The sequence below is a fragment of the Electrophorus electricus genome, chromosome 14, assembly GCF_041902795.1.
Source record: "Electrophorus electricus isolate QZ-2024a chromosome 14, ASM4190279v1, whole genome shotgun sequence".
Lineage (NCBI taxonomy): Eukaryota > Metazoa > Chordata > Actinopteri > Gymnotiformes > Gymnotidae > Electrophorus > Electrophorus electricus.
In genome coordinates this window covers 26,165,001-26,180,205 of record NC_137510.1, presented here as the reverse complement: position 1 = coordinate 26,180,205, position 15,205 = coordinate 26,165,001, and the positions used below count along the sequence as shown (strand labels likewise).

General features: G+C 46.3%; 1 protein-coding gene across 2 annotated transcripts in view; it reads right to left on the bottom strand.

Moving 5' to 3' along the window:
- Positions 1-11,179: 11,179 nt before the first annotated feature.
- Positions 11,180-15,205, bottom strand: part of bcam (basal cell adhesion molecule (Lutheran blood group)) — a 46,052-nt gene continuing 42,026 nt past the window's right edge. For both annotated transcript variants that reach the window (XM_081696357.1, XM_081696358.1), the window contains 3 exons: positions 14,368-14,509; positions 14,134-14,227; positions 11,180-13,967 (listed from right to left, as the gene is read on the bottom strand). In XM_081696357.1, coding sequence (XP_081552483.1) covers positions 14,134-14,227; positions 14,368-14,509 — 236 coding nt within the window. In that variant the 3' untranslated portion in view covers positions 11,180-13,967. The remainder of the gene's footprint in view (positions 13,968-14,133; positions 14,228-14,367; positions 14,510-15,205) is intronic.

The window sequence follows — 15,205 nt, the reverse complement described above, 5'->3', positions numbered from 1 at the left end:
GTATCCCAGTCTGACTGTTTAGCCCAGGCTTCATGTTTCCTAGTCTCTGTTTAGCCCAGGTTTCATGTTTCCTAGTCTCTGTTTAACCCAGGCTTCATGTTTCCTAGTCTCTGTTTAGCCCAGGCTTCATGTTTCCTAGTCTCTGTTTAGCCCAGGCTTTATGTTTCCTAGTCTCTGTTTAGCCCAGGTTTCATGTTTCCTAGTCTCTGTTTAGCCCAGGCTTCATGTTTCCTAGTCTCTGTTTAGCCCAGGTTTCATGTTTCCTAGTCTCTGTTTAACCCAGGCTTCATGTTTCCTAGTCTCTGTTTAGCCCAGGGTTCATGTTTCCTAGTCTGACTGTTTAGCCCAGGCTTCATGTTTCCTAGTCTGACTGTTTAGCCTAGGCTTCATGTTTCCTAGTCTGACTGTTTAGCCCAGGCTTCATGTTTCCTAGTCTCTGTTTAGCCCAGGCTTCATGTTTCCTAGTCTCTGTTTAGCCCAGGCTTCATGTTTCCTAGTCTCTGTTTAACCCAGGCTTCATGTTTCCTAGTCTCTGTTTAGCCCAGGCTTCATGTTTCCTAGTCTCTGTTTAGCCCAGGCTTCATGTTTCCTAGTCTCTGTTTATCCTAGGCTTCCCCTGTCTGCCTTCGTGTACTTTTGTTTTTTGTTTATAACGTATCCCCGTAATCTCCGTGCCGGCTCGGTGACCCTGGACTACGACTATGACTCTGACTCTGGATTTGCCCCTAATAAATCTCGCTCTTCTCCGCACATGCGTCCGCCTCCTTACCGCTCACCGTTACAGCCTTTGACAGGTTTCAGTGCTGCACTATTGCTTTATTATTGATGATAATTATAATAAATTATTGTTAATGTTAACAGATAAAACAGCAGGACAGATCACAGGAACTGAGCAGGTGAATCGGAGTCCTCTACTGGCCTTAACCTACATAATCTCCTAATCTCTACTGCCTTTAACCTACATAATATACATAAACAAGACGTCTGAAAATGTCCTGTGGTACCTGGCACCATGCAGATTCTTTTAGGTACCGTAAATTGTGAGGTCAGGCGTCCACCTGTCACAGCCCACAGATCCTTAATCTGACTGAGATCTGGGAATTTGGAGGCCAAGTCAACAACTGGACCTCCTTATCATGTTCCTCAAAACATTCCTGAATATTTTCCCTAGGACCAATTTTAGTAGACACTACCCACCTCATACTCGCTGTTCACCTAATATATCCACCTACTGACAGGTGCCACTGTAACCAGATAATGAATGTAATTCACATCACCTGTGAGTGTTTTTTTTAAACAAGATTTCCAGTGAAGGGTTGTACTTGGTCTACACCAGTGATTAGGTAGCTGATAGTTGTCAAAGCCACATTGTGGATGGTGGTGATTGGTTTATATATCTTGGATATTGAATTATTTTACACTAAAATTGGTTTTAAAAAAAGAATAACTTACTTTGGAATGTAATGGAAATACTTTAGTGATGGTGAAACCAACAACAATATTTTAATAAATAATTACCTTTGTTTATCTTTAAAAGAAAATATATATTTTTTAATACTCCATACCTTCAGGTTTCTGGAACAGGAGTTGGAATCAAAACATCACCAAGCTTTTCCCACTTTTTCCTACATTACTTAAAGGAACAGGAGCTTTATGAACTACAATTTTTTTTTGCCCACCGATATATAGATACAAACTAAAATTAAAATCTGGGAAATATGTTTAAATCCAATGAGATCCAGATCCAGCCCAGGCAGGTTCTATGGCGCCATCTTCTCTCCTAAACCTTCTGTGTCAGACAGCCTCTCCATTTTAATACGTTTTATGTTATTAGAAACGCAACACTGAAGCTAATTAGCTGTGCAAGCAAACCTCTTCCAGCTGGGACAAAGCAGCAGTTTACAGTGGCCATGCAAGTCTTCGTCAGGAGAGGTGTGTTAGCAGGGCAGTAGGATTGAACTTCGCGCTCGAGTGCCCATGGTACCAGGTGCTCATCTCTCCCGAGAGCAGCCACGGAACTCAGAGTCTGTGAGAGCACTGAGCGTTACGTGAGCGTACTGACAAGGTGTAATGGCTGAGGGATGCTTCCATTGTTGGCCAGAAGGCCCCCAGGGTAAATGATCCTACGTGTCTCCGCTCATTTGCTCTCGCTGTGTTATTAAGTGTGAGCTCTCGTAAACACACCAGGCCGTCTGTGGTGTGTTACACTCTTACCTTCCTACACCATCAGCCAGTTTGTACAACCATGTGCTATTTTCTTACTCCAGTACATGGACATGTTACAAAAACAAACAAGCAAAAAAGAGAACAAACAAAACAGCACACACACACACACACACACACTCACACACACACACACACACACACACACATACACACACACACACACACACACACACACACACACACACACACACACACACACACACACACACACACTCACACACACACTCCCTTACCACCTGAGCACCAACACTTGATAACTGCCTTTAAACAATGAAGTCCACACTATTATGCTAATATGTCATTTCCCTAATAAGGTCATTATTTCGAGGTCTATTTACCAGGATAATCTCCTGGTCTCAGGTGTTGCAAATTTCCATTTTGTAGCCCAACGGTGTGTAAAGTCTATTTTTACTCCTCAAACCCCTTTCCACTTCATATTTAGATCACTTAAATGAAAGCAATTAACACTGCAGTGTGCACAAAACACACACACACAAAGGTTGCTGAATGTGCCAGTAATTTATATCGACTGTTAAAGAGTATATAAATACTGAAACTAATAACTTGATGTCGGTAAAATTAATGTTACTATTCATGTTCTGGTTCTGTTTGAACCCCGTTAGGATTTTCATCACAGCAAACGCATAAAACAGCAGCGAGCGAACCGCAGCAGGTCAACCGTCCACTCCAAGAACAAGAGCATGTGCTACTCGGCGCCACTAGAGGGCAGCAAACACCCAACAGACCCCAGCATCACTCCCGGGAGAGGCGCGCGGAGGAACAGACAAGTAAGGACATGAAACGCCGACATCGTCCGCGTGGGTGTGTCTTTTGCAGTCTCGCGACCCGAACGGTTCTGTCCTCGTATAAATGTGTCTGCGCGCCACAACGCCCGCACAGACACGCAGACACACAGAAGGAGTCGCAGCTGCGTGCGTTTATTTCCCATCAGCACCAGAGTCGTTTCGCCATCTGTCTCTGCTATTCTCCGTCATTTGTTTTGTCAGCACTCTTTTTTTTACTCCCCTCCTCTCTCTCTCTCTCTCTCTCTCTCTCTCTCTCTCTCTCTCTCTCTCTCTCTCTCTCTCTCTCTCTCTCTCTCTCTCTCCCTCTCTCTCTCTCTCTCTCTCTCTCTCTCTCTCTCTCTCTCTCTCTCTCTCTCTCCTCTCTCTCTCCCTCTCTCTCTCTCTCTCTCTCTCTCTCTCTCTCTCTCTCTCTCTCTCTCTCTCTCTCTCTCTCTCTCTCCCTCTCTCTCTCTCTCTCTCTCTCTCTGTCTCTCTCCTCTCTCTCTCTGTCTCTCTCCCTCTCTCTCTCTGTCTCTCTCTCTCTCTCTCCCTCTCTCTCTCTCTCTCTCTCTGTCTCTCTCTCTCTCTCTCCCTCTCTCTCTCTCTCTCTCTCTGTCTCTCTCTCTCTCCCTCTCTCTCTCTCTCTCCCTCTCCCTCTCTCTCTCTCTCTCTCTCTGTCTCTCTCTCTCTCCCTCTCTCTCTCTCTGTCTCTCTCTCTCTCTCTCCCTCTCTCTCTCTCTCTCTCTCTCTCTCTCTCTCCCTCTCTCTCTCTCTCTCTCTCTCTCCCTCTCCCTCTCTCTCTCTCTCTCTCTCTCTCTCTCTCTCTCTCTCTCTCTCTCTCTCTCTCTCTCCCTCTCTCTCTCTCTCTCCCTCTCCCTCTCTCTCTCTCTCTCTCTCTGTCTCTCTCCCTCTCTCTCTCTCTGTCTCTCTCTCTCTCTCTCCTCTCTCTCTCTCTCTCTCTCTCTCTCTGTCTCTCTCTCTCTCCCTCTCCCTCTCTCTCTCTCTCTCTCTCTCTCTCTCTCTCTCTCCCTCTCTCTCCCTCTCTCTCTCTCCTCCGCCCAACCCATCGGTGCTTCCGTTCCTTTTTTTTTTCTCCCCTCACCCCGCTCTCGCTCACACATCTCGCGCATCAGCAGGCGTGCGTGCCACCCCGCTCGTTAGGCTCCCTTGTTTCTTGCTTTCCTGTCTTTTCTTACTCTTCTTCACAAATTCATTACGAGTTCAATTTCGACTGAGTTCGTGTGTATACGCACGCGACTCTTCCCTTCGTCTGTGCCTCCACCGTTATCTGACTTAACTCACTCTCATGAAACCCTACAATAATTAAACTTCCACTGTGGGATAGAGCAATAGTCTTCTACGCCTGGAACCTTTTTATTTCTCGATTATATAAATAGTGTGAGAGAGTGAACTAATAGGTTTTGAAAATCAGCATTATGGACCAAATGCCGCATTGCTAATTGTCACATTGCTAATTGTGTAATACTTATCGATTTCAAACACGGCACGTTTAAGCATATGTAACGGATGCACGATTCTCTCTCTCTCTCTCTCTCTCTCTCTCTCTCTCTCTCTCTCTCTCTCTCTCTCTCTCTCTCTCTCTCTCTCTCTCTCTCTCTCTCTCTCTCTCTCTCTCTCTCTCTCTCTCTCTCTCTCTCTCTCTCTCTGGGCTTATTAGGCGTTTGACAGACAGGAACCAGACTACAGACTCAGCCGTAATATGATTCCGATGCTACTCTCAGTGATGTACAACACGAGCCAGCGCGTTTTCCCGGTCCCGGGACGTCCGTTCATCTCGCTAAAAGCGGAGAGATCCGGTGCATATATCTACGGGATGGGTTTCGCCCCGTTACCACGCCATCACGGCTCTTTCTCGTGCCACCCTAAAGCAGAATAAACGCCAATAAATCAAATGATTACACGTGTAAAAACTCAAAACTAATTAAATGTGCACTGTATCCTACTTAAAACATAAACATGGCATATTTGGTAAAGAACCAAACATTAAACCTCAATGGGTCTTTAACACGTATTATTTTGAATTTATAACATAAGATCTTTTTGTGTCAAATATAAAGTGTGTGAAGGATGTGATATATGAAGAATGTTACAGTATACCACATGGGGATCTTTGTCATGTTTCTTTAGCCTAGACTATAAGGGAGAATGAAAAAGTCACGATTATATCTGCGTTTTAGAGGCTTTTTGCATGTCATATGATTCTAGTTTCTCTCCGTTAACGTGCAGACTCCCCGGTAAATGCCCCCTCCTCTCCGCGACGGCCTGCTAACAAGCATCACGGCGATATCGCTGCTCGAGATGTTCTCTTATGGAAGCAAAAACCCGACTTGAGTAGCCGGTGATGTTATTGCGTGTCATGCCACATTCATGTAGTGGGGCTGTCCAACGGAAAGGAAGCGGCTGAGTTCTGGCTCTTGTAATACTTACGATGGTGTTTCCGAATCTCGGCCTGCAGTGTTTCCTCCACCGTTACACGCTTGATGTGACGCGTCCGCCGGTTACCCAGAAAGGTGGACGAGGAGAGTTTTTACAACATAGAAATCACTAAACCATAAAGTGTAAGGGTATAGTACTGGGGCAGTGAAACACGGAGCTACAACAATGTATGTGGGAAAGAAAAAACCCTAATCTCTCTCTCTCTCCCTCTCCCTCTCTGTGCGTGTGTTCTATTTAACTAAGAGGCCTTTTAATCCGGCCTGTCTGATGAAGAGGCTGGGAGGACTCTCATATTGATTCTCTTCAGTGTGTTTCAATTAAACACACACACACACACACACACAGAGGCACACGCTCACACACACACACACACACACACACACACACACATACACTCTCTCTCACACACACACACACACACACAGAGAGAGAGAGAGAGTAACGGAGACGTGTTGGCTAAATAATGTCTGTAGAGGCTGCAGAATACGAAGGGGCATAGTCTTTTGTGATGGTACCCACCACATCACAGATAACTTTTGATCAAATTCAAAAAACTACCAGACAAAATTTGCATAAATGAAAAAGGAGAGACAGAGAATGTAGGAGAGAGACAGACAGAACTTAGGAGAGAGAGTGAGAGACAGAATGTAAGAGAGAGTGAGACAGAGAGCCCAAAAGTGCATTTGTATTCATCTGTGAATTACACTTAATAGTGTGCCAGTGTTAATGGTGGTGGTGGGGCCTCTGGGGAGCAGGACCATGGGAGCTGGAGATGGCCCGACACCGCGCGCCCTTCACCCATCCGCATCCCCGTAATCATCTAACTATGTCCTGTGTTGCCAGGGTTACCTGTCCATTGTTCACTCTGTCCTCCGCTCCTTTCAGTGAATGGAAAACAGCAGCGAGCACTTTTTTGTCGGGCGCTGGGTGCGAAAGCACCGACCTCACCTCTGTCTGAAAGCGGCACAACACAACACGTAGCCGTGGCGACGGGGTCGTTCTGCTCAATTTGTAGATCTGGCTCAGAGAACATCCCTCTCTCTCCTTCCCCAAAAGCACAAAGTCATATCGAGCGCTGGAGAACACGAGGCGATCTGGGTCTTGTGCACGTTACACATACGTATGCGTGCCGCAAGCCAAGGGTGTGTAACAATGAAGTCTGCAGACACGAACATGTCTAGTGGGGCCTTTGCAACAGCATGAAACAGCCCGATGGCGGCACACACACACACACACACACACACACACACACACACACACCCACACACACACACCCACACACACACACACACAGGGATGCTGGAAGATATAACATGACTGGCAGCAGTACTGTGACTGCAATATTGATTTGACAGCTGGGGAAGTATAAATTCAACATGAACAATGCGCCTAGAGAAGAACTGTGTAAGAACACAGAGCGGATGATTTACAGGGAAGGTGTGTAGGAACAGGCTGCTTCATACGCAATCTTAGCATTTATAACAATCTTATACAAACACAATGTAAGGATCTAAAGCAGAGACCCGCATCAGTTAAACTGATCTCATATACATATTTTGCAAATTTGACCTATTTTTAAATAATACATATTTTCTTCCCCCATCCAACTTCACTTGACTAATTAATTCACTGCAAAAACAGGAATTCCACGTAATGTTATTTTGAATTCCTGTGTTCTGGTGTTTTTTTCCTACATTTTTGTGGGAGCTTTTTTTTGTTTATGTCACCACACCGAACTGGTCGAGTCATAATATGGAGACAAGTGTTTGGCTCAAGACGTCAGCCACCAAAACATCTCGGCCGGCTAATCCATAACTGTCTACCATGTGGACTCCAGTCTCGATGGGTTAAAAGATTCTCTTAACCTCCACAAGGCTAATGGATCTTCCTGATAAGGAACCACTTGGGATTTAAATCACCATCTTACTGGTGCAGTCCACCGGTATCTGAGTCTCAGATGAATGGAATCAAGAGGACCGTTTGACATGGAACTGACAAGCCACTTCGTCACCAATCCTAGTACACGGTTTGTCTCCAATCACATCCTCTGTGTAACACTTATGGTCTAGAGGTGCTACCCATATCTTGTCTCCTGCCCCAATCTGGTGCACTACCCATATCTGTATATTACCCTTGTCTGGTGCACTACTCATGTCTTGTGCACTATCCATAACCTCTGCTCTACCCAGACCACGTGCACTGTGTCTTTGTCTTGGTTCTACCTCGTTCAAGCAGGTGCAGCCTTCACTATGGAGAGAAGAGACCAGAGGCCAACTAGAGGGTGGTACTGCCAGCATCTGTACAGTGTATACCCACTGGAGTAGGGAAACATGGACAGAAAACGCCACACACACACACACACACACACACACACACACACACACACACACACACACACACACACACACACACACACACACACACACACACACACACACACACTTCTGAGACAGGGCCATGTTATCCTTTGCCTAACAAATGAACAGACAGAGTGATAAGGAAGGTGAAGTGAGTTATGAGAGTCGTGTCAGGCCTTAACAGGACCTTCTAAGCAACCGGCTCTCCAAAGTGTCAACAACAGTGAGACGGTAAACCAAACATCCCAGCCAATTAAAGTCTGGGAAGATATGAAGATGTGAAGATATGCCTGACCACTTCCTGTTGAGTCATGTTAACTGAATGCCTAGTGCTTCATACTGATATAAAGGTCACGTAGTTCTGAGAGTTACTTATATTTTGTATATTGGAACTTTATACTATTCATAACTTATTTGACCTAAAACATTTTATTTTATGAAAAAATAAATTCACTTTTTGACCTTTTTTATGATTCTAAGCTGAATCAGAATTTAACTGATTGGCCACAATACAACACAATGTGTATTAGGTGTGTGACAAGGAAACTCAAACAGTAAAAAGGACAACAACAACAATAACATCATAGCCAACCAATTCAATTCCTGTTGCAGCCACTGTAATTCTGTTCCAGTGGCTGGTCTCCATGAGTGGATGTGATCAGATAAAAAAACAGATAAGGTGATACGGTTTTTAATTTTGAAATGACCAAAACGTGATTTCAGTCCAAATTGGTTTTCCTTGCTGTAAGCAACTAAACAGAACTGACCTACTGCTGCACAAGGGCGGTTACAACCTTTTATGAATCTGTGAAATAATAATAGATTTTTGTGAGATGCTTCTGGGTAATTGGGTAGGCATGTCTGGTAGTGTCTTGCTCCAGTTGTTCTGGAGCAGGATGGCGGGGACTCTAGCTGGGACAGATAACGAGGAACAGAAGGGGGTCTCGTACTCACACACTCACTGCTTCATTAAGGAGTCAATTGACCGTGTCCCAGATGAGACCTTTTATATGCACACACACACGCCACCTTGTATCACTATGTTTGCAGGGTATTTCTATTCCCTGGTGTATTACGATAGCTAGACAGAAATGTATGGTTACCTAATCCATGTCCTAATCCTTCCCTTCAGCTCAGTATCCCCATCAAAAGCCGTTGCCTTTTGGTCTTCACATGAAACCTGAAGCAGCATGTCCCCACAGTATTAAACTCTTCATGGTTTCCAGGTGCAGCTCACCTGGCAGAGCAGGTAGACGAAGGTACTACTGTCATGCTCATAAATACGTCAGCTGGTGTGGATAAGAGTGTCTGCCAAATGATGTAAACATTGTCCTGTCACCATGAGGGCTTACGGTACCTCCTCCAACCACACACGACTTTAATCAAGAGCTTAAAGCTGAAAGCAACCACAGCCACATCAAAAGTGTCGAAGCGTGGGAAAACGGCCGAGATCAGCGGCAGGTGGGCGGGGCTTATTGATAAATGCATGCTAATGAGAACATAGCCTACAGCGATGCATTAGCACACGGAGCTTAAAGGTGTGGTGGGTGGAGAGTCCCGGGACCCTGTTAATCCACGCTGCGTCTGAGTCAACCTTCCTCATATCTAGCCTCCTTCCCTTTAAGCCCGAGGAAGTTTGTGGGGATTTTTATCTCCTTGCCCAGGACCCCAGCAGGGGTGTGCCCCGTCTTGTCTCCCTTGGCAACCTCCACAGACACCTGCTCAGATACAGGTCAGGACATCCTTTTGGCAGACCTGCAGGAGCTCTTGGATGTTTAGGTGAGAGTCCACCCACTAACCCCACCCCCATCCACCCCTCCCACTTCTCTTTTTCTTCATTGCATGGAGAAGAGGGTTCAAGGAAAAGTGACTACTATGAGATTCTGGTCCCCCCTTCCCTCTGGCAGAAGACAGGACCAATCAGCAATGGAGAAGAGGGTTCAAGGAAAAGTGACTACTATGAGATTCTGGTCCCCCCTTCCCTCTGGCAGAAGACAGGACCAATCAGCACCTGTTGCCAGCAGTAATGTGACCTTGTCTCGAGAAAACATACAAGTGCACGCAAATCTTTTTTCTCTGCCTCTGGTGATCCACGCGAGCACACGGACATGCACACCCACACGCACAAACACACGCACACATACGCAAACATGTTATTTGGGCCAACTGGAGACCCAGAGGAAGACAAGACAGGTGTCAGGAAGACCTGGTGAAAGATAGACAGCCTCTGGCCACGATCACAACGTTGCACTCAAATCAGGATGAATTCTGACATCAGCACACCCCTGCACTGGCCTCAGTCCATCGGAAACCAGAAGGAATGAAAAAAGATGGGAGGATAAGCTCTTTCTCCTGAGACCCCATTTTCCCTAAGTTGAACTCAGGTTAGCGCACTACAGCGTGCTGTGTTGCGCCTTTATTGTAAGCATTAATAAGTGGTGATAAGAGTCAAGAGAAGGTCAGAGTTTATCATGGCCATTCGAGTGTCGTCTCTTTTACCTTAATTGCCACCAAAACTCAGTGTCTCCCAAGTAGCACTGCAGCTGTTACTTAACAAAACATTATGTGACTACACCCGTTGCCTCTAAGAAATTCCGCCAACATGTAAAATAATTCATCTTGCACAATATGGTCCAGAAACTGCGCTGTAATTTTGGTACATTTCGTGTGTTTTTCTTTTCCTGAGAGTGTGCCACCCACCTCGCTGTTATCTCCCTTCCTCCTTTTCTCTCCCACCCACCCATAAATCCATCCTCTTTGTGGGGATTTGCAGTAGGGGGATGTTTCAATATTGTAATGGACGTTTGGTCTCGCTCGAGCTTCAGGGAGCTCCAGAACGCCGTGGGCCTCTGTCTTCACCAGCCTCCACCGCATCATAAACAACAACAAAAAATAATTGAAATCATAAATTGCACCGAGCCTCTCTCGCCCAGCGACAGGTTGCCATAGTAACGCAGCCCAAGATAGGCCTATTTCATGGGCGTGCTTGGTCGATCAATGCATAGGCCACAGAATGTTGAAGCAAGCGTTGTCTTTTTATTCAAGTTTGGGACAAGAACTCCTTGGGTTCAGGAAAACTGTAATTTTCTTCTCAGTGTTTTCTCTGAACCTCATAAGTGGGATGTTTTGCGTACATGCGGTGCTATCCTGCCTGTCCTCAGGGAGTCTTTAATGCGCTCAACACGGTGGATGTACACAGAACGTTCCCTAACGACTCCACACAACCAGATGCTAAAGTGCTTCTCTCTACAATATCTGTCTTAGATACCTTTATAACTCAGACAAAATCTGTCATACAGTGACTGAGTTCGAATGAGATGTGACGTGATGATGACATTTAAAACAGGACACTGGTTCACTGGGGGGGTTGATTTTTTTTTTTTTTGGAAGTATAAATCTCACACAAAAAAGGAAATTACACAATACAAATATCACAACTAATATCACAAAATATACAATACATCAGAAGAAGGGAAGCCATCACTATAGCCTATAAAAACCGCCGCACAAGACCAGTGGAAAATAGAAAAATACAGCTGCAACAGTTCAGTAGTTTAAATGCAGGTCAATCTTTCTTTAAAAATAAAAACAAAATCTTTTTTAATTTTCACAACATTTTAAAAACTTCCAATTCCATGATATGCAGATAATGGCTGTGACCCACAAAAACACCTCATTAACAGTCATGTTATGGCTATACGTGTGGAAACAAATTCAGTAGACTCATGTAAATAAACAGAGAACGTTGCTCTAGTTATTAAAAGGGTTTGTACTCACACTCAATGACCTGTGTCAAATAGGTACCAGTTTCACCAGTGTTTCACGCAGGGTAAATCACTTTGTGACACTCCAACATTCAGACTAGTTTAGCCAGTGTGTGTGTGTGTGTGTGTGTGTGTGTGTGTGTGTGTGTGTGTGTGAGGATAACAGGTGGATAAGATACATAGCAAACCATTGGATAACACATCCATGCAGTATTGTAAGATAAATGCAAACCAGAAGCTTCAGCCACTACCTCCATAATCAGAACAGTTCCCTCATTCACAGGTTTATCCAATTACTATTAAAACTGCATTTGGTGCTGCTTAAAGAGTCAAGAATCTGTTGTATTTTTCTAGCCTTCGCAGAATGTGTTTGTACGTGTGTATCAGAGGAACTGGAGCCGCTGAAACTGGCTGACATGCAAATGGAAACGTGCTGAGAAGCAAGAAGGAACAGGAGACCATGAAACAGCACAGTGGGCGGGGCCTGGCTCAGTGGGCGGGGCCTGACTGGGGCTCAGTCCGGCTACACGCAGATCACCAACACAAGAGAAAAAGTTAAGAAATTTAAAAAATCATTAAATGAAATAACAACAACAACAACAACAACAACAGCTCACTACTTCTACATCCCATACCTTAGTTGTACTTTACATTTCTGGCTTAGAAAGGGAAAAGAAATAAAGAAATACAAGCAACGAGTGGTGAGAAATGATCACTTAACATAAATCCATCACTGAAAGCATGTAGCCGGTGCCGCTCTGTCTGGACTCACACTAAAGAGGATCTGGCCCTAATCCCAGCATTTCAGAGTACTCCCCTCAGCTTCAGGAACACACTGAGCCACGCAGCGCAGGGGCTAGGGGCTAGTCCCACTCAGCACAAACACAGCCGGCCTTGGAAGGGTGTGGGTAGCCTTCCGGTATCTCACCTGTTAGCGCAGGTAGAGCGAGGCGTACGGAACTCCGAGGTCATGGGCTCGGGTTCCCTTGGTTTACTGATAAATTCACCAAATTTGTGCTGGATAAATACTGTAAAAGTATTCGAACATGTCAATGAAAGTCCTTAAGCGGATCTGGGACAAAGTCTGCAGGTTTGCCTGTTTTTAAAAGTTTATAATAGGCCATGATGTCCAGGGCACGGGGATGGGACAGAAAACTGCACATTTTGAAACAACAGAATAATCATAAAATAATAGCTTGGTTAAGGTAAGGGTCTTTTGACTGGTGCTAGGCCTCGGAAAAGTCTTAACACGTGGCCAAGACAAAGAGTGCTCGTGACACACACACGGGACCACAGGGCGTCTCAGTTACCAGTCATACTTAAGTCCGGACTGCTCTCTGAACACGTGGTCTATGCCACAGGACCCAGAACAACAGGGAGGAAATTGAAAAGATTGAGTTCAATTATGGGGTCACCAAGACAACGAGGCTCTTTGAATGTTCAGTTCTCTGTCTGTCCACCACCCTTCACCAAATCTCATCCCCTACCGTTTGGGTTTAGCGCAAACATTTAAGACACACAGGCATCCACTTGGCTATGTAGGGACTTTACATGTAACTCGGGTGTAAAAGGCAAATATTTGGCAATATATACCATGCGGCAGGAAAAGGAGCAACAGTGGTTATTTGCAGTAGCATGTGTTCACAATGAAGCAGTTTGTATATACACCCACGCAGCCGCTTTGGGCTACAGTCGTTTTGGAAAGAAAAGACATCACGTGATTAGCACAGTCTGTGCAGGAGTGTGGGACCGGAGAACAGTCCAGTGGCACAGTGATTTCCAGAGAGGGCCCAGGATTCTGGGGTCCATAAGCAATTTGGCCTTCTGCCTGGTACAGAATTGGGTGGTCAGTACCTCCTTTTCCAAACCTCTTCTCTATATTCATTACTGGCTTGACTGACCCAACACTTGATCAGAATAATGTCAGATGCTATTTTTAGCCTAACCCAAAGATCAAAAGAGAAGACCCCTTTCCCATTATAAAGACCCTATCTTAGCCACTCTCCAAACATGCCGTGATTAACCCCGCCCACCTACCCCACACCCACCCCACTGACCCCAACCCCATTATTCCAACCCCCAACCCACACCCACTGTCCCCAACCCCATTATTCCAACCCCCAACCCACACCCACTGTCCCCAACCCCATTATTCCAACCCCCAACCCACTGACCCCAACCCCATTATTCCAACCCCCAACCCACACCCACTGTCCCCAACCCCATTATTCCAACCCCCAACCCACACCCACTTTCCCCGTCCACCCCGAAAACTACATTTACAGCTAAAGTTCGTCTCCTCGTGCCTCTCAGAAGGAGATTTGCGCCTCCCACACTTCAGAGTGCCTCTTCATCCGTAGTCTTCTCTCTAATTATCTCTACACAGATAGAAACAAGCACGTAAGATGACGGGAACACAACCGTCATTTGAACTGTAATATTGCTAATATGCCACCATGAGGAAACATTCACCACGACTAACGAACCCCAAGGCTTCCGTTTCACTTAGTCAAGGCTTCTGAACTTTGGCCTTTGACCTCTTACCTAATCTCCTGACTTGTTGAGACGTTCCTCCACGCCATCGTCTTCGCCGGGTTTCTTATTCATCAAGGCGTCCTGTTTCATCTCCCCGGATTCCCTGCGCACACGTGCGGACGGTTGGGGGCCAGGGCGGGGACTAGTGTTGGGTAAGTCTGGCAAGCTATACTATCTACCCCCTTCCGCATATATCTTGTACGGCAGGTGTGTTGCCCCGGCCCCGCCCCCCGGGGTACTCACGCGTCCTTCTTGTTCTTCTTGCTGCACGCCATCTTGCCTTTCTTGCCCAGGAAGTAGAGCGTGGCGACGAGCAGGAGTAAGAGCAGCACACACACCACCACGGCGATGACCACCCCGCTGGAGCCGCCCTGCTGGGCGTGGGCTGTGGGCGGGGCCAGGAGAAACAGACAGATGAGAAGGAGAGGGGGAGACATGGGGGAAAAGGAAGGAGGAGAAGAAAATGGATAAAGGAAGAAGAGGAAAGAGGAGAAAGTAGGAGGTGGTTGGGAGTGAGGCCAAGAAATGAATATTCATTGAAAAGGAGTTGGTATAGATGAAAGTGGGAAGAGAGGAGAGGTTGATGAAAAGATCAAATTTGAGGGGGTGGGGTGGTGTTGAGGGGAGGGGTGGTGTTGAGGGGAGGGGTGGTGTTGAGGGGAGGGGTGGTGTTGAGGGGTGGGGTGGTGTTGAGGGGAGGGGTGGTGTTGAGGGGTGGGGTGGTGTTGAGGGGAGGGGTGGTGTTGAGGGGAGGGGTGGTGTTGAGGGGTGGGGTGGTGTTGAGGGGAGGGGTGGTGTTGAGGGGAGGGGTGGTGTTGAGGGGTGGGGTGGTGGAGATGGTAGAACAGGAGATAAGACAGAACGTTGTTTTATATTAGACGACTTTGGCCACGTGGGAACCAAAGACAACAGAGTCCTGGCTGAACAGATGCCAAGCACACACACACACACACACACACACACACACACACACACACGTGCACACATGCACACGCACGCGCACGCATGCACGCACACATACATGCACACACACGCGTGCACACGCACACACGCACGCGCACATACACACACACACACGCAC